The 27,047-nt window shown below is 45.9% G+C and overlaps 2 protein-coding genes across 3 annotated transcripts in view; one reads left to right on the top strand and one right to left on the bottom strand.

The window, feature by feature from the left end:
* Nucleotides 1-1,822: 1,822 nt before the first annotated feature.
* Nucleotides 1,823-17,149, bottom strand: LOC132823037 (uncharacterized). 2 transcript variants are annotated; one of them, XM_060836600.1, is made up of 5 exons: nt 16,930-17,149; nt 11,146-11,515; nt 6,421-6,687; nt 4,031-4,183; nt 1,823-2,908 (listed from the first exon to the last, which is right to left on the bottom strand). In XM_060836600.1, exons 2-5 carry the CDS (start codon nt 11,420-11,422, stop codon nt 2,868-2,870), a joined length of 738 nt encoding a protein of 245 aa, XP_060692583.1. In that variant the 5' UTR covers nt 11,423-11,515; nt 16,930-17,149; the 3' UTR covers nt 1,823-2,867. The 2 variants fall into 2 exon arrangements, with proteins under 2 accessions (XP_060692583.1, XP_060692582.1); XM_060836599.1 differs by having other exon boundaries at nt 1,823-2,993; nt 16,930-17,144.
* The window catches only part of osgn1 (oxidative stress induced growth inhibitor 1), a 62,772-nt gene continuing 52,766 nt past the window's right edge, over nt 17,042-27,047 (top strand). The window contains exon 1 of the mRNA XM_060836594.1: nt 17,042-17,108. The gene's annotated coding sequence lies outside the window, so the exon portion shown is untranslated. The remainder of the gene's footprint in view (nt 17,109-27,047) is intronic.

Genomic DNA, 27,047 nt, shown 5'->3' with positions numbered 1-27,047 from the left:
CCATTGCAAGGTGTTCTCACACAGCTGAGGTGGGTGGTGGTGGTGGAGAAGAGAGGTGGGTTGTACACGAAGTGAGATTCAGCCGACAATAAGTTATGAATCGGAATTGTAACAATTGCCATTATCCTGACAACAACTATTTGATTGGGAAACTTGTGGGTGCAAATAATACAGGTAGAAGCCTTGGACCACTTGAAACGGTTAGTTGGTGCATCGTTCTCTCCAGTAATATACCTGAAGTCTGAGGAAAGCCAGTTTATTTTCCCTTAAGAAACAAAGAGACTTTGCAACCAGTGTACCAATCACCTCTGCCCCTGTGAGGGAGTGAAAAGAAGCTGAAAAGAGATTGAAGAGCAGCAAGTCCTGACAAGCAAATGGACCATGTCAGTAAACTCCAGTAAACTGGAGCGGCACGGTAGCACAGTGGTTAGCACTGCTGTCTCACAGCACCCGAGACCCGGGTTCAATTCCCGACTCAGGCGACTGACTGTGTGGAGTTTGCACGTTCTCCCCGTGTCTGCATGGGTTTGCTCCGGGTGCTCCGGTTTCCTCCCACAGTCCAAAGATGTGTGGGTCAGGTGAATTGGCCATGCTAAATTGCCCGTAGTGTTAGGTAAGGGGTAAATGTAGGGTATGGGTGGGTTGCGCTTCGATGGGTCGGTGTGGACTTGTTGGGCCGAAGGGCCTGTTTCCACACTGTAATCTAATCTAGATACGCCATTGAACTATTTCCCCAGTTATTTTTCTCTACACATAACACCAATGTTATCACCGTGGGAGCTGAGTTGGAAGTTGGAAGGGCGTTAGAGTTTTAACAAATAGAATTATGTTGACTGTTGACAGCTGTTGGCCCTTGATTAGAACCTGTATTTTTTCATAAATAGCACAACTTTTGTACACAAATTCGGTCTGTGGGTTCAGTTAGCCTGGATCGATTTCATACATAAATTTGCATACTCTGATAACATTTTTAATGTTTAATACAACTCTGGAAATAACAAGGCTTGATTTCACCACACTACCAGAGTGTAGTGTAACACAATGAAGACCCAAGGATGCTTTGTTACTTTAGAAGGTGCTATTTAAATGTAAGCCTTTGTCAACACAATGTGTTATTTTTTGTTTCTGGCTAAACAAATGCTGCCGCATGTGCATACTTCCACTGCACTCCTTCAGAGTCCACAACATAAAGGGGTCGGTGCACCGCACTGCCGGAGGGTCAGCGCTGAGGGAGCGCCGCACTGCCGGAGGGTCAGCGCTGAGAGAGCGCCGCACTGTCAGAGCAGCCACCTCTTGGAAGAGACATTAAACCCCTTAGTTGAACTTGCACTTGATAACATCTTTAATGGATAATAAGTGCTCAGATGCTTCACAGCAGCATTAATGGGTACATAACGGGTACATAATCCTCTTCGGAGGATCGGTGTGGACATTGTGCCAAATGGCCTGTTTCCACACTGTAGGGACTCTACAAGATCCACGTTACCAGCATGGAGGAGCTCCACAACAGGCTCATCAAGATGATAATCACCCCAACAAAACTGCTCTTCCTTAATAACCCGCGACTCCCACAAGAGGGGGAGATTTGCTTCAACTCATGCTGAAGATAAGATTGAGTATTGTCGGGGATTTACTCTGCAATGAGATGGTGGACAAAGCAGGACAATGAGGAATAAGGATGCAGACAGAGTTTAATGTAAAACTCATTCAATGAGATTTCCAGGTGGGGAAGTATAACAGCCCCTCCCCCACGCAGAGTTTTGTTTCAGATTGGAACAGATCCTAGCGATTAGAATTTCAAAGAAAGTTATCACTGACTCAATTTTTCAAAATATGAACACATTTAATCAAGAAAATGTATTACAAAGACCTTAAAGATTATAGAACATAACCACACAACGTGTCACCCAGTCAGCTCAAACTCTGAATAAAATAAATTTTATACACGTTCTTGCTCAAATTGAAAACCGTTAATGCTGTTTGAGAGTAGGCCATCCCTCCCACACAGATCCTTGGTAGCAAGGCTGTTGGAACTACAGAAGCTGTGCTACATGGAATTAACATTTAAAATACTTCAACAAAAAAACGCTTTAGAATTTAAGTTAGCATTCCAGAAAAAAAGTCCTGAATTATTTAACTAATTAAATTCTCTTGGCAAAACAGTACATGTAACAGCACAAGAGGGAGGCTCTGGGTTTTGTGCTTCGTCAGCATTAACTCATCTTTGTTTCTGTATCAAAGCTCTCCCAGTTCATCAGCATGGGCTTGAAGTCAAATAGGTGCTCAATTAACTAATCTCAGCAAAGGACAGTTACCCTTAGGACCCTGGACTAGATTAGGTGGTGTCAGCCAGGGTTCCTGCTTGATTACTGTGCAGGGATCCCTGGGGTACAATGTCCAGTTCAAACACTGCGCCACCCACATCAGACTTGGGGAAAAAAAGGAAGCGCAACAAGAATAATTAAACCTTCGAGAAAGCAAAAAGCAGGCTGAGACAGAGGATGAGGAGCTGGCGGGGAACTGCAAGCAAGGTGAAAGGAGGATCACTAACTACTGCAAACTTCAGCCCACTTGATTTACAGAGCACCGACAGTGACCGGCATGCAACCACAGACTCACCTACTTCTCAAACTCGTACAGTGCCTCTTAGGCACGAGCACACTGCTCAGGATAAGGAGCCTCGAGCTCATGTTTTTTCTTTCTCTGGCCTTGCATCATTTGTACTGAAGAGATCATTTGGTGGTTTTGATAAGTTCTCAGGCTCTTGAGGTTTTGATAAAGTTGACTAAGTTCAATTCACTCTTGAAATTGTCAAGACTGCTGGTTATTTAACAAAGGTAGATCAGGTGTTAATAAAAGCTCCTTGGTCAGGTCCGAATGTCTCCAGGCAAACAGTGTGACTCCTGACCTGTACGCAGCAGGAATGACCACATAGGACAAGTGAGAAACATCGTCTGGAGCAATATCTCCAGAAACCATCCGATTAATCTGCCCTGAGGAAAGAATAAACAGAGTCACCCCTTCACTCACTGCGGGTTAGACTCAAGTGAGCATTCCTCTGAACACGTTGTCCTCCAATCCCAATTTATATTCTCAAAACTATTAAAACTCTTCACCTCTTACAACTTTCCCTTTCCTGCATTTGACAAGACTCAAAATTGTCTCATTGGTATAAAGGGGGGCAGTTTCAGGGCTTTAATGGGAAAGGAGAAAATAGAAAGACTTGCATTCACCTTTCATTACTATCAGACCACTCAAAGGTGATGCAGAGCCAATAACCTATTTCTGAAGTGTAGGCACGGTTGTGAAATGGAAATTAAAACAGCTGACCTGTGTACATCAAAATGCCACACAAATCTGATAATCATCAAAAAACTAGTTGAGGGTCAAATTTTGCTTTGAACACAGAGAAGAACTCCCTTACTCTTTTTCAAGATATTGCTACTGTACCATCGATATCCATCCTAGCAAGTCAATAGGCCTCAATTTCATTTCTAATCTCATTGACACACAAGTAGCAGGGCAATTTCCCCTTAGCACTGCACTGGAATATCACCTGAACCAATCAGGAAGGTGAGCGATTTTGAGGGAATCTTATAGGTGGTAGGGTTCCCTGCTTTTACCTTCTGGGTGGTAGAAGTTGTAGGTTTGGAAGGTGCTGTCCAAGGCACCTGGGTGAGTTGCTGAGGTGTATCTTGTAGATCGTACACACTGCTGCTATGGAGTGTCACTGGAGGAGAAAGTGAGTCTGCAGACATGAACAGTTGGACTGTTTGACCCTGATGCAGTCAAACTCCTAGATGCAGGCAATCAAGTGTATTCCACTAGCCTCTTGACTTATGCATTGCTGATTGTGGACATTTTTTAAGGAATCAAGAGGTAGGCACTGGCCTTCAAATTCCCAATATTGGCCTTGCTGTTAACAGTGTAATAAATGCAGTGTGTTTCATACACTGGAAGACAATATTTGCCATTTCTGATCTGTATGTCCCCTCAAGTGGGTAGCTCAGGGAAATGTCACTGCACTCACCTACAACATCCAGCTCCTCCCACTTGGAACAGTCCACGGTCTCCTTAAGCAAAGAGAAGTCTGGGTCCCCCGCCAACCGACTCATGATATCCTGCTTCCGAATCAGCAGCTGCGATTCACTGCATAGGCGTTGCTTAACAAGGCTGCTTCGTTCTACAGAGAAGGGAGATATTGTTAGACTCAAGAGCTAGTCAAACACCTCTAGTCAGTTATCAACATTCACACATTGAAAGCCAAGTTTTAGTCCTGAGGAGTGGGTAACACTGGAACTAGTAGAAAATCCCAATAATTCAGTTTCACAATTCCATCCATGTCACTAACCCCAGCACGGGATCTGGGTCATGGTGGAAGCTGCATGATAAATAATGGTAGGGACAGCACAAGATATTACAACACACAAGCTGACTGTATCCAAAAAGTAAAACTTGTCACTCACTCAGTTATCCAATTTATGTTGGCAATGTCAATATAGCTTATCAGATAGCAACCTGACTGCTGGCTGGTTGTGTGTTCAAGCTCCAGTCAGTAGACTTTCAAACAATGATGTAGGTTAACACTTCAGTGCAGTACTGCCCCTCAAATGCATCATGCTCCCTCAATATGACATCAAAAAGGAGTAGGTGAGTGCCGCACTGACAGCCAGTCAGCCCCAAGAGAGTGCCAGTTTTGTTGAATCTGCTTTCACTACTTTTTCAGGTTCTGTGTTTTAAACACAACAACCTCATGTTTAGCTCATCATCTCAGCTTAGAGTCATAGAGATATACAGCACAGAAACAGACTGTTCAGTCAACTCGTCCATGCTGACCAGAGATTCTAACCTAATCTAGTCCCATTTGCCAGCACTTGGCCTATATCCCTCTAAAGCCTTCCTATTCATATATCCATTCAGATGCCGTATAAATGCTGTAATTGTACCAGCTTCCACCACTTCCTCTGGCAGCACATTCCATACACACACCACCCTCTGCATGAAAAAGTTGACCCTTAGCTCCCTTTTATATCTTTCCCCTCACACCCTAAACCTATGCCCTCTAGTTCTGGACTCCCCCACCCCAGGGAAAAGACGTTGTCTATTTATCCTATCCATGCCCATGATTTTATAAACCTCTGTAAAAAGTCACCCCTCAGCCTCTGCTCCACCTTCTGCCACTGGAAAGCTTTGCTTTCTTCCTTTAACAAAACCTCATAACTTTGAACACTTCAAACAAATTTTCCTTTCTCTGATTCATAATACCCAACATTAGAGGAGGTCTTTCAATCCTAGAATTCTAGTGATTCCCCTCTGTAACCTCTCCAAGACATTGTAAATTCCTTTCTACTGCATGGTACTCAGATCAATCCTCTAATCAAAGCATCAAGTTTTTCATAAAGATTTAACATAGCTTCCTTACTCTGGTCTTTCTGAATTAACTTGCCTTTCAACAGCTTTCTCAACTTGGTTATGACCAAAACTAAAGATTCGGTTCCATAACAACACGACGGTTGGAGGAAGAGCGCTTCATCTTCCGCCTAGGAACCCTCCAACCACAAGGGATGAACTCAGATTTCTCCAGTTTCCTCATTTTCCCTCCCCCCACCTTGTCTCAGTCAAATCCCTCGAACTCAGCACCGCCTTCCTAACCTGCAATCTTCTTCCTGACCTCTCCGCCCCCCCACCCCACTCCGGCCTATCACCCTCACCTTGACCTCCTTCCACCTATCACATCTCCATCGCCCCTCCCTCAAGTCCCTCCTCCCTACCTTTTAAATTAGCCTGCTTGGCACCCTCTCCTCATTCCTGAAACGTCGAATCTCCTGCTCCTTGGATGCTGCCTGATCTGCTGCGCTTTTCCAGCAACACATTTTCAGCTCTGATCTCCAGCATCTGCAGACCTCACTTTCTCCTCCTACATACTCCATGGTAAAGTTTTTAAGGGGAGTAATAAAAATGTAAATCCTGAACCAGACAGTGAACCAGGACTGACTTTAATCTCCTTAATCCAAACACTTTCAGAACAACTAACAGTTTGACAGGCTCAAAATGAAAGAAACAACTCAGTCTGACACCGAAAACTGCATCTCGCCAAACAACATTTACACAAAATGAAAGGATATTGAGATCAGAAACTGGAGAAGCCAATCCCTGCACCAAAACGAAAAAGGAAATTTCATTTCATTTTTTAAAATTTGCTCATACGATTACATGAATATGGTTATGTCCTCTTGAATAACATACTGCAATGATTTAGAATAGTTTGCTTCTGTCTGAAGTGATGAATGATGGCAATGGATGAAGATCTTGGAATATTGTGCAAGTTGTTTATTCACTAAAATCTGGATCACCATTCCTTCTGGTACAGAGAAGATGAGTGTTGGGAATGGGAAACCAGGTTTTGTCTCCTGTAACTACCTATTTCTAATGGATTGGTCATGTAAATCCCTTCAGAGTCCACTCCAAAGATCATCTGATGATGCCAAGCATCTGGAATTCCTTCACCCTCCGGCACAGCAATTTGCATGTTCATGGTTGCTACAGCAACAGCTCCTTTCTTCATCCAGCTGGCCAGCCAAGTGGTCAGATCTACATTTCGTTCAGGGTAAAAGCTGAAAAATCTCCCTGTAACCCTTCCTTCACTTGCCTTCTCTGCACCCTCTATCAGCTGCTGATGGGTGGCACCTGGAACACAGAAGACGGCAGTTATCGACAAATGAAACCATTCTGATCCCATTCCCTATCCTAGCTCTTAGTTCTGCCTTCCAGATTCCCAGCCAACTCAAGCATCACAGAATAAACACCTGTCCCGTATGAAATCATGGGCACCTCCCATACTCAAGAAACTTCTGTGGACCTTTCATCCCAATCAAAACCTCATCCAGTAAGATGTATGTATCACTGGCTGGCTAGCATTTATTGCCCATCCCTAATTGCCCTTGAGAAGATGGTGGTAAGCTACCTTCTTGAATTGCTGCAGTTCATGTCATATAAAGGCACCCAAGGTGCCTTTGATGACCAATGAACATCAAATGGCTAAAAGCAATTCTTACTATTAATGTTCTTTAAAAATCAAGTATGCTACATACAGATGCTACAGGGAGTCTGCGATATATAACATACTTTTTTACCAAGCACAGCACTGACACTATCAAAAACATCAATGCCTGAAGACTCGGTGCCAGATGGTCTTGTACACTGCGGTATCAAGTGACAAAAAGTCAGAACGATACATGAGGTTTGTGTTTGAATTTGTCATTCATAACTTGGATTGAAGGGGATCAAGGAATGGGTAGTCCCTAGTTGGAAAACCAGGTTCAAGACTTCCCTGATAAGGACCCCAACAGCCCGGTGAGCAGCAACAGTTGCACCAGTGAATTGGAAGGAAAGCGTAGTATGTACTTTGCTTGGAGGTATGTAACACAATATTTCCCTAAGTAACAGCCCTATTTCAATCTGAGAGAAGTTGCCCTGATACAGATTGAATCAGAGAGTTTAATGCTTTTACAATCCTACCTCCTCCACCCACCCACCAACCCCCACTAAGCTCATTAATCTTATGGGGAAAAACATTCCCCAATATTGTTTTGGTACAAGTTGCACTTTTCCCAACTTATACTGAGGATCCCCTGTACTTGGCAGAGGGGGTGAGATTGCAGAAGGACGCAGTTGGAGTAAGATTCTAGCTGATGCAGCGGCCTGGCCTAATGGCGGAGCCAGGGATTCCTAGTTGTAGTGCGCCTGGAGCGGGGACTCCTGGTTATCAGCATAGTGGCAGCGTCGGCAGAGCCAATTTTGCTGATGATACAAAGCTGGGTGGCTGGGTGAAACGTGAGGAGGATGCTCGGAGATTACAGGGCGACCTGGACAGGTTAAGTGAATGGACAGATGCATGGCAGATGCAGTTTAATGTGGATAAATGATATGGTTATCCACTTTGGTGGCAAGAACAGGAAGGCAGATTACTACCTAAATGGAATCAATTTAGGTAAAGGGTCAGTACAAAGAGATCTGGATGTTCTTGTACACCAGTCAATGAAGGTAAGCATGCAGGTACAGCAGGTAGTGAAGAAGGTTAATAGCATGCTGGCCTTCATAACAAGAGGGATTGAGTATAGAAGCAAAGAGGTGCTTCTGCAGCTGTACAGGGCCCTGGTGAGACCGCACCTGGAGTACTGCGTGCAGTTCTGGTCTCCAAATTTGAGGAAAGACATTCTGGCTATTGAGGGAGTGCAGCGTAGGTTCACGAGGTCAATTCCTGGAATGGAGGGATTACCTTACACCGAAAGACTGAAGCGACTGGGCTTGTATATCCTTGAGTTTAGAAGACTGAGAGGGAACCTGATTGAGACGCATAAGATTATTAAAGGATTGGACACTCTGAAGGCAGGAAACACGTTTCCGCTGATGGGTGAGTGCCGAACCAGAGAACACAGCTTAAAAATACGGGGTAGACCATTTAGGACAGAGATGAAGAGAAACTTCTTCACCCAGAGTGTGGTGGGTGTGTGGAATGCTCTGCCCCAGAAGGCAGTGGAGGCCCAGTCTCTGGATTCATTTAAGAAAAAGTTGGATAGAGCTCTCAAGGATAGTGGAATCAAGGGTTATGGAGATAAGGCAGGAACAGGATACTGATTGAGGATGATCAGCCATGATCATAATGAATGGTGGTGCAGGCTCGAAGGGCAGAATGGCCTACTCCTGCACCTATTGTCTATTGTCCTTGTTGCAGGGTGAATGGTGATCCAGCATGGGTCAATATAGTGTGGTGCTGGAAAAGCACAGCATGTCAGGCAGCATCCAAGAAGCAGGAAAATCGTTGTTTCGGGTATAAGCCCTTCATCAAAATGTCATCTCTTGCTCCTCGGATGCTACCTGACCTGCTGTGCTTTTCCAGTATCATGCTCTCTCGACTCTGATCTCCAGCATCTTCAGTCCTCACTTTCTCCTGATCCTGCACGAGACCTGGCATTGACAGCCTCTGGCGAGGATGGCCCAGTGATGATAAGATGGCACTGAAGAGCAGCCACTCTGATGGTGGTGGGTATGGTACAGGTGGCGGTATGGGTATTGTTGGTCAGCTGGCTCATTACTCTGACTTGTGGAAGAAATGGCAGAGTGATGATTGACTCTTTCAGCTTTGCCTTTTTAATTCTTGAAGTGTTCGAATGGTGCCAGATTGTGGCGACAGTTGAAGCTTTTCACTGTAGTTTATTGTATTGTTCATTGTGAAGTCCAGTGACAATAAGTCATCATTACAGAAACCATTCAGAGGTGGTCAGAAAGTATAAGACAAGAATGACAAACAGTATGGACTGTGGCATCATTTTGCAATGATGTGGCTTGACAGACTCACCAGCTTAAAAATTGAGACTCATTTAGTTTCCCCTTCTGCAGAACATTCAAGCAAATTAAATCTGGAACCAGTTCAGTCAAATAGAGGCCTCCTCTAGTAATCAGTATTAAATTCATGATTCAGTGAAAACAAATTTTGGTCCTTGTCCAATGCAGTACTGTTCAGATCATTAAAACATTGGTAGAATTATAGAGTTAGTTAATAAAGCATGAGCTACATTAATAGAGGCGTAGAGGATAAGAGCAGGGAGGTGATGATGATTTTGTATAAAACACTTCTGAGATGTCAGCCAGAGCATTGTGTACAGCTCTGGGCATTTAGAAAGAATGTGAACACATTGGAGAGGCAACAGGAAGTTTACGAGATTGCTTCTGGGATAAGACAGCGCAGTTACGAGGATGAGTTGGAGAATTTGGGACTGTTTTCCTTGGAAAGAACATGGAGATGACTAATCTTTGGAATTCTCTACCTCAAAGGGCTATGAAAGCTCAATTTGTTTACACTACAGATTGATAGAGGCATACAGGGCATAGTGACAGGGTAAAAGGCATGGAAAGATTCCAATCAGGCATGATTTTCTGAAATAGCAGATGAGGCTCAAAAGGACGAATGGCCTAGTCCTGTTCCTAGCTCCTTCCTAAGTACCTGCATAAGGAGATTTGATAGTTTTCAAAAACTGAATAGATGGGGAGAAACTATTCCTGCTTACAAAAAGATCAAGAACAAGAGGAACATATAACAGTACAGCACAGAACAGGCCCTTCAGCCCACGATGTTGTGCTGACCACTGATCCTCATGTATACACCCTCACATTTCTGTGACCATATGCATGTCCAGGAGTCTCTTAAATGCCCCCAATGACCCTGCTTCCACAACTGCTGCTGGCAACGCATTCCATTCTCTCACAACTCTGTGTAAAGAACCCGCCTCTGACATCCCTCTATATTTTCTACCAACCAGCTTAAAACTATGACCCCTCTATCGACTTTATCTATGCCTCTCATTATCTTGTATACCTCAATTAGGTCCCCTCTCATCCTCCTTTTCTCCAATGAAAAAGTCCAAACTCAAAAAAGGACAAGCACATAATTTGGTAATATAGCAAATGTGATGCAGCAACTTTTGTTTTTACTTTCTTTTATTCCAGGCCTTGGTTGCTGTGTATTCAATGGACCGAATGACCTAATTCCACACTGTGGGATCCTATGATTCTGTGTCTTGCAAAAGCACTGCCTGGAGTTGTGGAAGGGCAGGTTCAATTTAGGCATTTAAGAGGGTATTTGATGACTTTTTACATAGAAACAATGTGCAAGGGTATGACGAAATGGTGAGAGAATGCCACAATGTCATGATACTCATTTGTAGAGCCAGTACAAACATGGTGATTTGAATGGTCTCCTTCTGTACTGTAACAATTCTGTTTCATTGCACTGAAAAAGGTCATTCAGTTCATGGTGCTTATGCAGAGCTATCCAGGCAGTTGCATTATTTTGCTCTTGCCAAACCCCCAACAAAATCTCCCATTCAGCCCATCAAGTCCACACTGACCCTCCGAAGAGCAACCCACCCATATCCCCCCTCTACCTTATCCCTGCCACCCTATATTTCTCATGGCTAATCCATTTAACCTGCACATCCCTGGATACTGGTCAACTTAGCATGGTCATTTCACCTTAATCTGCACATCATTGGACTGAGGGATGAAACCAGAGCACCTGGAAGAAACCCACGCAGAGTTTGAGGGAGGGGAAAGAAAGGGGGGGATGTAAACTGGGGAAACACTCACCTGCAACACTTCGTGATATTAAATATTCAATCAGGGGTGCATCGTTCTTCCGCATCCTGGTCTGGACACACTTCTCTACAACATCAGAGCAAACGTCAAATCCCAGAGCCTGCAGGGCATTAAGGACTGCAGTTGCACCACACGCACTCGATGCAATCTGCAGTACTTGCTTCTGCACAGCCTCCTCCAAATTCCACACCATCACAGAATCACAGCTCTCGGCCTCTGATGAACTCTTCGGATTCTCAGCTCCATCACACGTGTCCCTTGAGTCCATTCTCCAGAATTCTGTCAGCGGGACCAGGAAGTCCCAATCTAAACAACTTCCCAAAATATTCAAGAGGATCTATCTTCTGGGTGTATGAAAGCTCTAAGTGTGAAAAAATTACAGTTATTGCTTTTCTGAGATCAGGGTCAAGAAGCACTGATGGAGAGTGTGCAATTAAGAGTTATAGAGATGTACAGTACAGAAATAGACCTTTCAGTCCAACTTGTCCATGCTCACCACATATCCTAAATTAATCGAAGTTCCATTTGCGAGCATTTGGGCCACATCCCTCCAAACCCTTTCTATTCATATGCCCAACCAGATACCTTTTAAATGCAGTAGTTGTACCAACCGTCACCACTTCCTCTAGCAGCTCATTCCATACAAGCACCACCTACTGCACGATAAAGTTAGCCCTCAACTCCTTTTTCAAATCTTTCCCCTCTCACCCTAAACCTATGCTCTCTAGTTTTGGATTCCCCTACCCTGGGGAAAAGGCCTGACTATTCACGCTATCCATGCCTTTCATGATTTTACAAACCTCTCTACGGTCACCCCTCAGCTTCCAATGCTCCAGGGAAAATAGCCCCAGCCAATTCAGCCTCTCCTTATAGCTTAAACCCTCCAACTCTGGCAACATCTTTGTAAATCTTTTATGAACCTCATCAAGTTTCACAACATCTTTCCTATAGCAGGGAGACCAGAATTGAATGCAGTATTCTAAAAGTGGCCTAACCAACATCCTGTACAACTGCAACAGGCCCTCCCAACTCCTATACTCAATGTTCTGACCAATAAACACCTTCTTCACTACCCTGTCTACCTGCAATCCCACTTTCAAGAACCACGAACGTGTACTCCAAGGTCTTTGTTCAACAACACTCCTCAGGACCTTACTATTAAATATTAAATCCTGCCTTGATTTGTCTTTCCAAAATGTAGCACCTCACATTTATCAAAATTAATCTCCACCTGTTACTCCTTGGTCCATATACCCATCTGATCAGGATCCCATTCTATTCTGAGGTAATGTTCGCTGTCTAGTACAGCGCAAAGTTTGGTGTCATCTGCAAACTTACTAACTATACCACCTATATTCACATCCAAATTATTTATATAAATGATGAAAAGCAGTGGATCCAGCACTGATCCAAAAAGCTACTCTCCATCAACATCTCCTACATTCGAGCCAGTTATGCATCCAAATGGCTAGCTCTCCATAGCTATATGATCTAACCTTGCTAATCATGCAGAACCTTGTTGAACCCCTTATTGAAATCCACATAGACAATGCCCACCATTCTGCTCTCATCAATCATCTTTGTCACTTCTCCAAAAACCTCAATCAAGTGAGACACAATTTCCCCCACACAAGCCATATTGACTAACCCTGATCAGTCCTTGCTTTTCTACATACATGTAAATCCTGTCTCTCACAGAATCCCTTCCAACTTACCCACCACTGATGTCAGGCTCATCAGTCTGTAGTTCCCTGGCTTTTCTGTATCTAACACAAACCAAAACAACTACTGGCTCAAAGCTCAGACAGAGACAAAAATAATTGATGGCTCAGATCCTCAGGTATCCTAACATTAACTGATCATAGCATTCCTACAGTGTGGAAACAGGCCCTTTGACCCAACAAGTCCACACCGACCCTGTGAACAGTATCACCAAACCTATTCCCCTACATTTACCCCTAACTAAAGTACCTAACCTACACATTCCTGAACAATATGGGCAATTTAGCATGGCCAATACACCTCAGCTGCACATCTATGGATTGTGGAGGAAACTGGAGCAGCCAGAGGAATCCCACACAAAGAATGTGCAAACTCCACACAAACAGTCGCCTGAGGCTGGAATCAAACCTGGGTCCCTGGCACTATGAGGCAACAGGGCTAGCCACTGAGCTGCCCCAGCAAAGTCTTCTGATGGAAGACTGTCCATGACTCCACTTCTATCCTCACTCCTTCTCTTCCCTCCCACAACAATAGGCCACACCCCCCCAAATCAGTCCCCACCTTTCAAAGGTTCAGAAGCTAATTCCAGGAGGATGCTACCACACACATGTTCTCATGCCTGCCTTGTCAGCATTCTGCATCGACTGATCTCTGGTCCACTCCTACTCCCCACACCCCATGCAAATTACAGAAGATGCCCATTTACCTCCTCTTTCCTTGCTAGACATGGATCGAGACACACCTGCTAGGTGACCCTGAGCTTGCAGTCACCTGCCATTTCAACATATCGTTGCATTCCCTGGTCAACATCTCTTTCTCTGGCCTGCTGCAATACTCCAATGAGCCTCAGTCCAAGCTGGAGGAACAGCATTTCATTTTCCACTTGGGGACCTTGCAGCCTTCAAGACTCAATATCAAATTCAATAATTTAAGAAAATGATACACCTCCTTCCATGTCTTTTCCCTATCCCCAAACCTCAGATCCTGTCAATAACATTTCAGCACAGCAAACCCATTTTCACCCACACTGTCTCCATTATCACCAAACTGGCTTTTCTTCTCATTGCCATTATCAATAATCTGCTCATTTTTTTTCTCTTCAACCTCCATCTCTCTTCCATCACTTTTCCTGATATTCTATCCATCTGAAAAATCATGGGCTCTAAACATTAACTCTGATTTCTCTGCAGATAGATGCTGCCAGGCTACGAAGCTTTACCAGCAATTTCTGATTTTGTTTGACTTACAGCATCCACAGTTCTTTCAGTTTTTATTGAGTTTTTATGGCAGTTTGTTTCCATTAATAAAGACTTTAAATGTAGTTTTTCATTTGCACAAACTAAGCTCCACGAAACAAAAAAAAAGCCAGATAATTTGTTTCACTAAGTTTGGTTGAGGGTGTCATAAAATAACTGATGATCATACTGCCACAGAGTATGGGGGATCGGCAGCAGAGACAAAAGACCTTCAGTCCATCAAATCTGCAGTCAAAAACATGCATCTAACAATTCTAATCCCACTCTCCAACACTTAGCCAACAGCCTTGATACCTTGGCATTGCAAGTGTTCATTGAAGTACTTCTCAAATGCCTGTATCACCATTACAGAGTAGACAAGCAGGAGGCTGGAAGAACACAGCAAGCCAGGCAGCATCAGATGGTGGAAAGTCTACACAATCCTTTTTCAGGACTGGGGCTGGGTGTGGGGGTGTAAGGGGAGCTGCAGATAAAGGCAGGGTGGGGGAGGGAGAGTGGTCAGGTAGGGATGGGTAATCACAGGTAAAGGGTACAACCTAGTTGGTTGATGGGATGAATGAATCTGGTTGGTAGCTGAAAGGAAGGGTCGATGAAAGGAAAGGAAGGGAGGGGGAGGAAGGTTATTTGAAATTGGAGAACAATGTTGAGTCCTCCAGGCTGTAGTTGAGGGTGTGGTGCTGGAAAAGCACAGCAGGTCAGGCAGCATCCAGGAGCAGGAGATTGACGTATCTAGCAAAGGCCCTTCATCAGGAATGAGCTGTGAGCAGAGGGGGTAGTGAGATAAATGGTAGGGGATGGGACTGCAGGGAAGGAGTTGAGAGTGCAATAGGTAGATGTAGGTGAAGGTGATAGATCAGAGGGGAGGGTGGGACGCATAGGTGGGAAAGAAGATTACAGGTAGGACGGTCATGAGGGCAGTGCTGAGTTGGACAGTTGGAATTGCGGGGGGGGGTGGGTGGGGAATGAGTAAACTGGTGAAATCTGGGGTTGGAGGGTCCTGAGGCACAAGATGATGCATTCTTCCTCCATGCGTCGGGTAGTTAGGGAGTGGCAATGGAGGAGGCCCAGGACCTGCATATCCTTGGCTGTGTGACAGGGGGAGTTGAAGTGTTCAGCCATGGGGTGGTGGTGTTGGTTGGTGCAGGTGTCCTAGAGATGTTATCTGAAGCGCTCTGCAAGTAGGCATCCTGTCTCCCTAATGTATCAAGACCGCATTGGGAGCAATATTTACAGTAAATGACGTGTGGAAATGCAGGTAAAACTCTGACAGATGTGGAAGACTCCTTCAGGGCCTTCGAGGGAGGTGGGGGTGGGGGTGGGGTGGGATGTGGGCGCAGATTTCGCAATTCCTGTGGTGACAGGGGAAGGTGCCGAGAGGGGAGGGTGGGTTGATGGGTGGCTTGGACCTGACAAGGGAGTCACGGAGGGAATGGTCTTTATGGAAAGCAGACAAGGTTGGGGTCTATGGCAGTGGGGTCCATTTGTAGGTGGCGGAAATGGCTGAGGATGATCGATGTATATGGAGGTTGGTGGTCTGGAAGGTGAGGGCCAGGGGCTTCTGTCCTTGTTGCAGTTGGAGGGATGTGGTTCAAGGGCAGAGGTGCAGGAAGTGGAGAGGATGCGCTGGGAGGGGAAATTACAGTCTTTAAAGGAGGCCATCTGGTCCTCCTGGGTGCAGATATGGCGGAAACAGAGGAATTGGGAATAAGGGTAAGCGTTTTTACAGGAGGAAGGGTGGGAGGAGGTGTACTCCAGGTAGCTATGGGCGTCGGTGGGTTTGTAGAAGATGTCAGTGTTGAGTCGTTCACCATTGATGGAGATGGAGATGGAGATGGAGAGGTCAATGAAGGGGAGGGAGGTGTTTGAGATGGTCCAGGTGAACTTAAGGTCAGGATGGAATGTGTTGATGAAGTTGATGAACTGGGACTGGATGCCTATGGTGAAGACGAAATGTTAGGGCCTAGAAAAACAAAAGTTTTGGGAGAAGGTGGAGGGCATGGGTGGTGTCCTGAACATACGCGGGGAGTTCCTGGACTAGGGAAAATAGAACAGTATCAAGGTATGTGGAGATGAGTTCAGTGGGGGAGGAGCAGGCTGAGACAATGGGTCAGCCAAGGTAGTCATCCTTGTGGATCTTGGGTAGGAGGTAGGACAGGGCAGCGTGGGGTTCCCAACTATGAGGTTGGAAGCTATGGGTAGAAGATCCCCTGAGGTGATGAGGTAGTGTATGGTCTGGGAGATGATGGTTTGGTGATGGGAGGTGAGGTCATGTTTGGTGGGCAGTAAGAGGTGGTGTCTGCGAATTGGCACCTGGCTTTAGCAGTGTAGAAATCAGTGTGCCAAACTACCATTGCACCCCGCACCCCACACACCCCAACCTTGTCTGCGGGTCTGATGCCCAGGCAGAAGATGAGGTGTTGTTCCTCCAATTTGTGGTTTGATTTGCTGTGGCAATGGGAGGCAGCCAAGGATCGCCATGTTGGAAAGGGAGTGGGGAAGGGGCATTAAAATGGGCAGTAACTGGAGGTCAGGTTGGCCTCTGTGGGCCCGGCTTAGACGCTCAGTGATACGTGCCCTGAGCTTATGTTCGGTCTCCCCGACGTAGAGCCCCCCTCCCTCAGTACTGACCCGCACCTCCTCCCCTCCCTCAGTGCTGACAGTCCCCTCCCCCACCTCAGCACTGAGCCCACCGCGTCCCCCCGGACAGTCCCCTCCCCCTCAGCGCTGACCCCCCGGACAGTCCCCTCCCCCTCAGCGCTGACCCCTGCTCCGGACAGTTCCCTCTACGGGCACTGACCGTTGACGTTGCCGCATCTTTGAAATGAGGAGAAATCTGCGACCGTTTGACCGGATATCGGTCCGAATGTCCCGCCCCGGTCGCTGATTGGCTGAGCGCGGTGTCCGTCATGTGGCGGGGCTAGGCCGCGGAGCCTGGGCCTGGATTAGAGCCGGCGCCACGTGGAGAGCGGGAGGGAGGTAGGTAGTTACCAACCGGCGCGCGTGCATTCCGGGAGAACCCGGCACGTGACGTCCGGTCACATGTTGTATCTCCCCCCCCTCCTCCCTCACACCTATCCCTCCCCTCACTCAGGCCTCCGCCATCCCCTTCCCTCACACCTACCCACCCCCCACGTCATCCACATTAACCTCCAGCCCATGTCCTGAGACCTCTCTCTACCCCCAACTCTAACAGTGTTGTTGGAGCTGCCTCTATCAGGCAAGTGGGGAGTATTCCATCACATTTATCACTTTATTTTTATTCATTTGTGGGACTTGGGCATCACTGGCTGGCCAGCATTAATACCCATCCCTGTTTGCCCTTGAGACGGTGGTGGTCAGCTACCTTCTTGAATCACTGCAGTCCACTTGCTGTGCATTGACCCACAATGCTGGTGGGGAATGAATTCCAGGAATTTGACCCAACGACTACAGGAGCAATGGTATATTTCCAAGACACGGTGGTTAGTGGCTTGGAGGGGAACTTGCATGTGGTAGTGTTCCCAAGTACTTGCTGCCCTTGTCCTTCTAGGTGGAAGTAGTTGTGGGTTTGGAATATGCTATCTAAGGATCTTTGGTTAATTTCTGCAGTGCATCTTATAGATAGTACACACTACTGCTACTGAAAACTGGTAGTGGAGGATTGAATGTTTGTAGATGTGGTGCCAATCAAGTGTCTGGATTAGTGGTGCTGGAAAAGCACAGTAGTTCAGACAGCATCCAAGGAGCAGTAAAATCGACATTTCAGGCAAAAGCCCTTCATCAGGAATACAGGCAGAGTGCCTGAAGGGTGGAGAGATAAATGAGAGGAGGGTGAGGGTGGAGAGAAAGTAGCATAGAGTACAGTAGGTGAGTGGGGGAGGGGATGAAGGTGATAAGTCAGGGAAGAGGGTGGAGTGGTGGAAAAGATAGCAGGTAGGACAAGTTATGGGGACAGTGCTGAGCTGGAAGTTTGGAACTGGGGTGAGGTGGGGGAAGGGGAAATGAGGAAACTGTTTAAATCCACATTGATGCTGTGGGTTGAAGTGTTCCGAGGTGGAAGATGAGGCGTACTTCATCCATGCTTTGGGTGGTGAGGGAGTGGTGATGAGACCTCCAATCAAGTTCTGGATTGTAGGCGAAAGTGAGGGCTATAGATGCTGGAGATCAGAGTCAAGATTCGAGTGGTGCTGCAAAGGCACAGCAGATCAGGCAGCATCTGAGGAGCAGGAAAGTTGACGTTTCGGGTAAAAGCCCTTCACCAGGAATGAGCTCGTTCCTGATGAAGCGCTTTTGCCTGAAACATCGACTTTCCTGCTCCTCAGATGCTGCCTAACCTGCTGTGCCTTTGCAGCACCACTCGAATCTTGTCCTGGATGGTGTCAAGCTTAGGGTCATAGAGATGTACAACAGGGAAACACACCTTGCGGTCCAACCGTCCATGCTGACCAGATATCCCAACCCAATCTAGTCCCACCTGCCAGCACCTAGCCAATATCCCTCCAAACCCTTCCTATTCATATACCTATCCAAATGTCTTTTAAATGTTACAATTGTACCAGCCTCCACTACTTTCTCTCAACGAAGTAAAAACAATGACTGCAGATGCTGATAACCTGATGTATTCTTGATGAAGGGTTGTTGCCTGAAACGTCGACTTTTCCTGCTCCTCGGATGCTGCCTGACCTGCTGTGCTTTTCCGGCACCACTCTAATCCACCACTTTCTCTGGCAGCTCATTCCATACATATACCACCCTCTGTGTGAAAACGTTGCCCCTTAGGTCTCTTATATCTTTCTCCTCTCACCCTAAACCTATGCTCTCTAGTTCTGGACTCCCTGACACCAGGGAAAATATTTTGTCTATTTATACTATCCATGCCCCTCATGATTTTGTAAACCTCTATAAGGTCACCCCTCAATCTCCGATGCTCCAGGGAAAACAGCCCCAGCCTGTTCAGCCAATTCCTATAGTTCAAATCTTCCAACCCAGGCAATATCCTTATAATTCTTTTCTGAATCCTTTCCAAGTTTCACAACATCTTTCTGATAGAAAGGAGACCAGAATTGCACGCAATATGCCAAAAGTGGCCTAACCAATGTCCTGTACAGCCGCAACATGACCTTCCAACCCCTATACTTAATACTCTGACCAATAAAGGAAAGCATAACAAATGCCTTCTTCACTATCCTATCTACCTGCAACTCCACTTTAAAGGAGCTATGAATTTGCACTCCAAGGTCTCTTTGTTCAGCAACACTCCCTAGGATCTTCCCATTAAGTGTGTAAGTCCTGCTAAGATTTGCTTTACCAAAATGCAGCACCTTGCACTTATCTGAATTAAACTCTATCTGCCACCTCTCAGCCCATTGGCTCATCTGGTCATGATCCTGTTGTAATCTGAGGTAGCCTTCTTCACTGTCCACTACACCTCCAACTTTGGTGTCATCTGCAAACTTGCTAACTGTACCTTTCATGCTCGCATCCAAATCATTTATGTAAATGACAAAAAGTAGAGGGCCCAGCACCGATCCTTGTGGCACTCCACTGGTCACAGGCCTCCAGTCTGAAAAACAACCCTCCACCACCACCCTCTGTCTTCTACCTTTGAGCCAGTTCTGTATCCAAATGGCTAGTTCTCCCTGTATTCCGTGAGATCTAACCTTGCTAATCAGTCTCCCATGGGGAACCTTGTCAAACGCCTTACTGAAGTCCATATGATCATATCTGTCGCTCTGCCCTCATCAATCTTCTTTGTTACTTCTTCAAAAAACTCAATCAAGTTTGTGAGGCATGATTTCCCACGCAAAAAGCCATGTTGACTATCCCGAATCAGTCCCTGCCTTTCCAAATACCTGTACATCCTGTCCCTCAGGATTCCCTCCAACAACTTGCCCACCACCGAGGTCAGGCTCACTGGTCTGTAGTTCCCTGGCTTGTCCTTACCACCCTGCTTAAACAGTGGCACCATGTTAGCCAACCTCCAGTCTTTTGGCACCTCACCTCAACAAATATTTCAACAAGAGACCCAACAATCACTTCTCTAGCTTCCCACAGGGTAGCCCTGATCCTGGGGACTTATCCACCTTTATGAGTTTCAAGACATCCAGCACTTCCTCCTTTATAATATGGACATTTTGCAAGGTGTCACCATCTATTTCCCTACAGTCTATATCTTCCATATCCTTTTCCACAGTAAATACTGATGCAAGATACTCGTTTAGTATCTCCCCCATTTTCTGCAGCTCCACACGAAGGTCGCCTTGCTGGTCTTTGAGGGGCCCTATTCTCTTCCTAGTTACCCTTCTGTCCTTAATGTATTTGTAAAAACCCTTTGGATTCTCCTTAATTCTATTTGCCAAAGCTATCTCATGTCCCCTTTTTGCCCTTCTGATTTCCCTCTTAAGTATACTCCTACTGCCTTTATATTCTTCTAAGGATTCACTCGATCTATCCTGTCTATACCTTACATATGCTTCCTTTTTTTTAACCAAACCCTCAATTTCTTTTGTCATCCAGCATTCCCTATACCTACCAGCCTTCCCCTTCACCCTAACAGGAATATACTTTCTCTGGACTCTCGTTATCTCATTCCTGAAGGCTTCCCATTTTCCAGCCGTCCCTTTACCTGCAAATATCTGCCCCCAATCAGCTTTTGAAAGTTCTCACCTAATACCGTCAAAATTAGCCTTTCTCCAATTTAGAACTTCAACTTCTAGATCTGGTCTATCCTTTTCCATCACTATTTTAAATCTAATGGAATTATGGTCGCTGACCCCAAAGTGCTCGCCCACTGACATCTCAGTCACCTGCCCTGCTTTATTTCCCAAGGGTAGGTCAAGTTTTGCACCTTCTCTAATAGGTACACCCACATACTGAATCAGAAAACTTTCTGGTACACACTTAACAAATTCTTCTCCATCTAAACCCTTAACACTATGGCAGTCCCAGTCTATGTTTGGAAAGTTAAAATCCCCTACCATAACCACCCTATTATTCTTACAGATAGCTGAGATCTCCTTACAAGTTTGTTTCTCAATTTCCCTCTAACTATTAGGGGGCCGATAATACAATCCCAATAAGGTGATTATCCCTTTCTTATTTCTCAGTTCCACCCAAATAACTTCCCAGGATGTATTTCCAGGAATATCCTCCCTCAGCACAGCTGTAATGCTATCCCTTATCAAAAACGCCACTCCCCCTCCTCTCTTGCCTCCCTTTCTATCCTTCCTGTAGTATTTGTATCCTGGAACATTAAGCTGCCAGTCCTGCCTATCCCTGAGCCATGTTTCTGTAATTGCTATGATATCCCAGTCCCATGTTCCTAACCATGCCCTGAGTTCATCTGCCTTCCCCGTTAGGGCCCTTGCATTGAAATAAATGCAGTTTAATTTATTGTCCCTGCCTGCCCTGACTGTTTGATTCTCTTCTGTTCTCAACTGTACCAGTCTCAGATTGACCTCTTTCCTCACTATCTCCCTGGGTCCCACCACTATCCACCACCCCACCTTACTAGTTTAAATCCTCCCGAGTAACTCTAACAAATCTCCCACCAGTATATTAGTCCCCTTCCAATTTAGGTGTAATCAGTCCTTCTTGTACAGGTCACTTCTACCCCACAAGAAATTCCACTGATCCAAAAATGTGAATCCTTCTCCCATACACCAGCTCCTCAACCATGCATTCATCTGCTCTATCCTCCTATTCCTGCCCTCACTAGCTTGTAGCACCAGGAGTAATCCAGACATTACTACTCTTGAGGACCTCCTTTTTAAATTCCTGCCTAACTCACTGTAATCACCCTTCAGAATCTCAACCTTTTCCCTTCCTATGTCATTGGTTCCAATGTGGACAATGACCTCTTGCTGGCCCCTCTCCCCCGTGAGAACACTCTGCACCCTCTCTGAGACATCCTTGATCCTGGCACCAGGGAAGCAACACACCATTCTGATCTTTCGCTGTTGGCCACAGAAATGTCTATCTGTACCTCGGACAAGAGAATCCCCTAACACAATTGAACTCTTGGAACCCGCCGTAACTCTCGTTGCATTAGAGCCAGTCTCAATACCAGAAACTTGGCTGTTCGTGCTACGTTCCCCTGAGAATCCATCACCCCCTACATTTTTCAAAACAGCATATCTGTTTGAAATGGGTATATCCACAAAAGACACCTGCCCTAGGTGCCTACCTCTCTTACCTTTCCTGGAGTTAACCCATCTATATGACTGTATCTGCGATTTTCCCCTCTTCCTATAACTGCCTCCATCACAAACTGTTGCTGTTGCAAATTCCTCATTGCTTCTGTCTCTCCAACCAATCCATTCGATCTGATAAGATTCGCAACCAACAGCGTTTGTTGCAGATATAATCCTCAGTAAACCTTAAACAAAAACTCCCACAACTGACAAGAAGCATATATCACTCTACTAAAGGCCATTTTTGCTCCCTCACAATCTACAGACCCAGAAAATAACACCATTTTATTTCTCTGCAAAACACTGCCCCAGGTTAGATTAATAGTTACGGCTTATACTTGTTGACCCAAGCCTGGATATTGTCCAGATTTTGTTGCATTTGAGTGCAGACTGCTTCAGTACCTGAGTCATCGCAAATGGTGCTGAACACTGCAATCATCGGCAAACATCCCTACTTCTGACCTCATGACAGAGGGAAGGCCATTAATGAAGCAGCTGAAGATGGTTGAGTCTAGGACACTACCCTGAGGGACTCCTGCAGAGATGTCCTGGAGCTGAGATGACTGACCCTCCACAATTCCAGCCATCTTTCTTTCCTCCAGATATGACTCTAACCAACGGAGTGTTTGCTCTCTCATTGATTCCAGTTTTGCCAGGACTCCTTGATGTTGTACTTGGTCAAATGCAGCTTTGATGTCGAGGGCTGTCTCTCTCCCCTCCCCTCTGGAATTCAGCTCTTTTGTCCATGTTTGAACCAAGGCAGTAACGAGATCATGTAGTTTGTACCTTGTAGATGGTGGACAGGTTTTGGAGAGTCAGGAGGTGAGTTATTCGCTGCAGAATTCCCAACCTCTGAGCTGCTGTTGTGGTTGCTGTGTTTATGTGGTGAGTCTAGTTCGGTTTCTTGTCAGTGGTAACCCTCAGAATGTTGATAGAAAGGTTTCAGTGATGGTAATGCCTTCAAGGGATGTCAAGGGATGATGGTTATATTCTCTCCTTTTGGAGTTTGTCATCTTCTGGTGTGATAAATGAAGTAATACTAATTAACCCAAGCCTGGATATTGTCCAGGTCACTGTTGCCTCTGGAGTTTAGATCTTTTGACCTTATTTGGCACAAGTCTGAAATGAGATGTTGAACTAATGAGTCATTGCAGGTGTTAGAGCTGTACTGGATCAGCTTAGCTAGTGGTGTGGAAAGTTCTGGAGCTGTGGGCCCACAACATTTGCAGTGTCCAGTGCCTTCAGCCATTTTTTTGTTAACATTTGGAGTGAAGGTGCTACTAAGGCAACAAAGAATGAGACAATAATGATAGTGAGTAGGTTGAAAATGGACAAAGAGTTAGTTAATAGGTCAGTTAACTTAAAGCAGAAAATCTTAGGATCAACTGGAAAGCATCATTGATCTCGGATGGAACAAAAGGTGGAAACTGTTGAGGCTCTGGCCTTAATCTTCCGATCTTTCTTTGATATGGAGTTAGAGAATTAACAATATGTGATCAGCAAATTAGGAGGAGTAGTAGGCCACACAAACCTACTCCACCATTGAATAAAATCTTAGCTGATCTGGTTATTCTAAATTTCTACCTCACCTGATAAGCTTTTCATTCTCTTATCAAGAATTTATTTACCTCTTCTTAAAATATGCCACCATTCTACTTCCACCATATTTTCGGGAAGAGAGTTCAAAGACTCACGAGACCCCGAGGGAAAACGTTTGCCTCAACTCTCTCTTTTAAGTAGTGACCCTGGTTTTAAGTTGTGATGTCTAAGTCTAGAATCTCCCATGGGAGCCTGGTTAGCAAGGTTAGACCTCATGGAAAACAGGGAGAACTAGCTATTTGGATACAGAACTGGCTCAAAAGGTAGAAGACAGAGGGTGGTAGTGGTGGTGGAGAGTTGTTTTTCAGACTGGAGGCCTGTGACCAGTGGAGTGCCACAAGGATTGGTGCTGTGTCCACTACTTTTTGTTATTTACATAATTGATTCGGATGTGAGCATAAGAGGTACAGTTAGTAAGTTTGCAGATGACACCAAAATTGGAGGTGTAGTGGACAGCGAAGAGGGCTACCTCAGATTACAACAGGATCTTGACCAGATGGGCCAATGGGCTGGGAAGTAGCAGATGGAGTTTAATTCAGATAAATGCGAGGTGCTGCATTTTGGGAAAGCAAATCTTAGCAGGATTCATACACTTAATGGTAAAGTCCTAGGGAGTGTTGCTGAACAAAGAGACCTTGGAGTGCAGGTTCAGAGCTCCTTGGAAATGGAGTCAAAGGTAGATAGGATAGTGAAGAAGGTGTTTGGTATGCTTTCCTTTATTGGTCAGAGTATTGAGTACAGGAGTTGGGAGGTCATGTTGCAGCTGTACAGGACATTGCATGCAATTCTGGTCTCCTTCCTATCGGAAGGATGTTGTGAAACTTGAAAGGGTTCAGAAAAGATTTACAAGGATGTTGCCAGGGTTGGAGGACTTGAGCTATAGGGAGAGGCTGAACAGGCTGGGGCTGTTTTCCCTGGAATGTCGGAGGCTGTGGGGTGACGTTATGGAAGTTTTCAAAATCATGAGGGGCATGGATAGGGTAAATAGACAAGGTCCAGACCTAGAGACCATAGGTTTAGGGTGAGAGGGGAAAGATATAAAAGGGACGTAAGGGGCAACTTTTTCACGCAGAGGGTGGTACGTGTATGGGCTGAGCTGCCAGAGGAAGTGGTGGAGTCTAGTACAATAGCAACATTTAAGAGGCATTTGGATGGGTATATGAATAGGAAGGGTTTGGAGGGATATGGGCCGGGTGCTGGCAGCTGGGACTAGATTGGGTTGGGGTATCTGGTCGGCATGGATGGGTTGGACCGTAGGGTCTGTTTCCATGCTGTACATCTCTATGACTCTATGCTCCGCATATCTACCCTTTCAAGATCCCTCAGGATCTTGTTCATTTCAATCAAGACACTCTTACTCTCCTAAACCTCAGGAATAATGCGTCCAGTCTGCCAGCTTTTCCTCATAAGACAACCTGTCCATTCCAAGTTTGAGTCTGGTAAACTTTTTAAAAATCATTTGAAGTAATTCATTTCTTTGATTGTTTTCAAAGAATCCCTACAGTGTGGAAGCAGCCATTTGGCCCATCAAGTCCACACCGACCTTCCAAAGAACATCTCACCCAGACCCACATCCTACACTATCCCTGTAACTCTGCATTTTTCCATGGCTAATTCATCCAACCTACACATCCCTGGAGACTATGGCGAATCCACCTAAACTGCACGTCTTGGAATTTGGAGGAAACTCGTGCAGACATGAGAGAAGGTCCAAACTCCACGCAGTCGCTTGAGGGCACGATCGAACTCAGGTCCCTGTGGTTGTGAGGCAACAGTGCTAACCACTGAGCCATTGTACTGCCCCAAAGTAAGGAGCCCAATAGCAAACACAGTATTCCAGATGTTATCTCACCAATGCCCTGTAAAACTTCCCTACTTTTGGTTTCATTTCTCCTTACAGTAAACATTAACATTCTGTTAGCTTTCCTCATGACTTACTGTACCTGCAGGTAACCTGTAATTTGTGTACTGCAACATCAGATCCATCTGCATCTCAGAGCTCTGCAAGCTCTCACTTAGATAATACTGTCAGTCCTCAGGTTACCAACAAATTCTGTTCCTGAGTATGTTTGTAAATCAGTTTGTATACAAATGGAACACAATACAATATAAAGTAGCAATTCATAAGTACAAGCAAATGTTTGTATGTTGGATCTTTAAATTTATTGGAAAAAATGAGGACTGCAGATGATGGAGATCAGAGCTTAAATGACCCCACCCCCGCCCCGATTTCCATCCCCGCCCCGATTCCCGCCCCCACTCCCAGCTCCAGCCCCACACCAGGTCCTAGCTCCCAGCCCTGCCGTGTTTTTCACCATCCCTCCAGAACTACCCCTCTCTGAGGATGAAAGATCAGTCCCTCGGCAGAGGCCTCTCGGATTAACGAGTTCAACACGCGGCGAGACATTGAACAATTCTTCCGCCGCCTTCGCCTCCGTGCCTACTTCTTCAACCTCGTCCACCCTCTGACGACCCCTCCTCCCGCCTCCAACACACTCCACCCACCTGGACACCCCGTGCTGGCCTCTTACCTGCCCTCGATCTCTTCATAGCCAACTGCCGCCGCGACATTATCTGCCTCAACCTCTCCACCCCTCTCACCCACTCCAACCTCTCACCCTCGGAACGTGCAGCCCTCCACTCCCTCCGTTCCAACCCCAAACTCACTACCAAACCGGCAGACAAGGGAGGCGCAGGAGTAGTTTGGCGCACCGATCTTTACACCGCTGTGGCTTAACGCCAGCTCGCGGACACCTCCTCCTACTGCCCCCTTGACCACGACCCCACCTCCCACCACCAAACCATCATCTCCCAGACCATCCATAACCTCATCTCCTCAGGGGATCTCCCATCCACCGCCTCCAACCTCATGGTCCCACAACCCCGCACCGCCCGTTTCTACCTCCTGCCCAAAATCCACAAACCTGACTGCCCTGGCCGACCCATTGTCTCAGTCTGCTCCTGCCCCACCGAACTTATCTCCGCGTACCTCGACACGGTCCTGTCCCACTTAGTCCAAGAACTCCCCACCTACGTTCAGGACACCACCCACACCCTCCACCTCCTCCATGATTTTTGCTTCCCCGGTCCCCAACGCCTTATCTTCACCATGGACATTCAGTCCCTGTACACCTCCATCCCCCAT

This window comes from Hemiscyllium ocellatum, chromosome 15 (assembly GCF_020745735.1).
Source record: "Hemiscyllium ocellatum isolate sHemOce1 chromosome 15, sHemOce1.pat.X.cur, whole genome shotgun sequence".
In the NCBI taxonomy this organism is placed as follows: domain Eukaryota; kingdom Metazoa; phylum Chordata; class Chondrichthyes; order Orectolobiformes; family Hemiscylliidae; genus Hemiscyllium; species Hemiscyllium ocellatum.
Note: the sequence above shows the minus strand (reverse complement) of the source record. Positions and strands in the feature narration are given on the sequence as shown.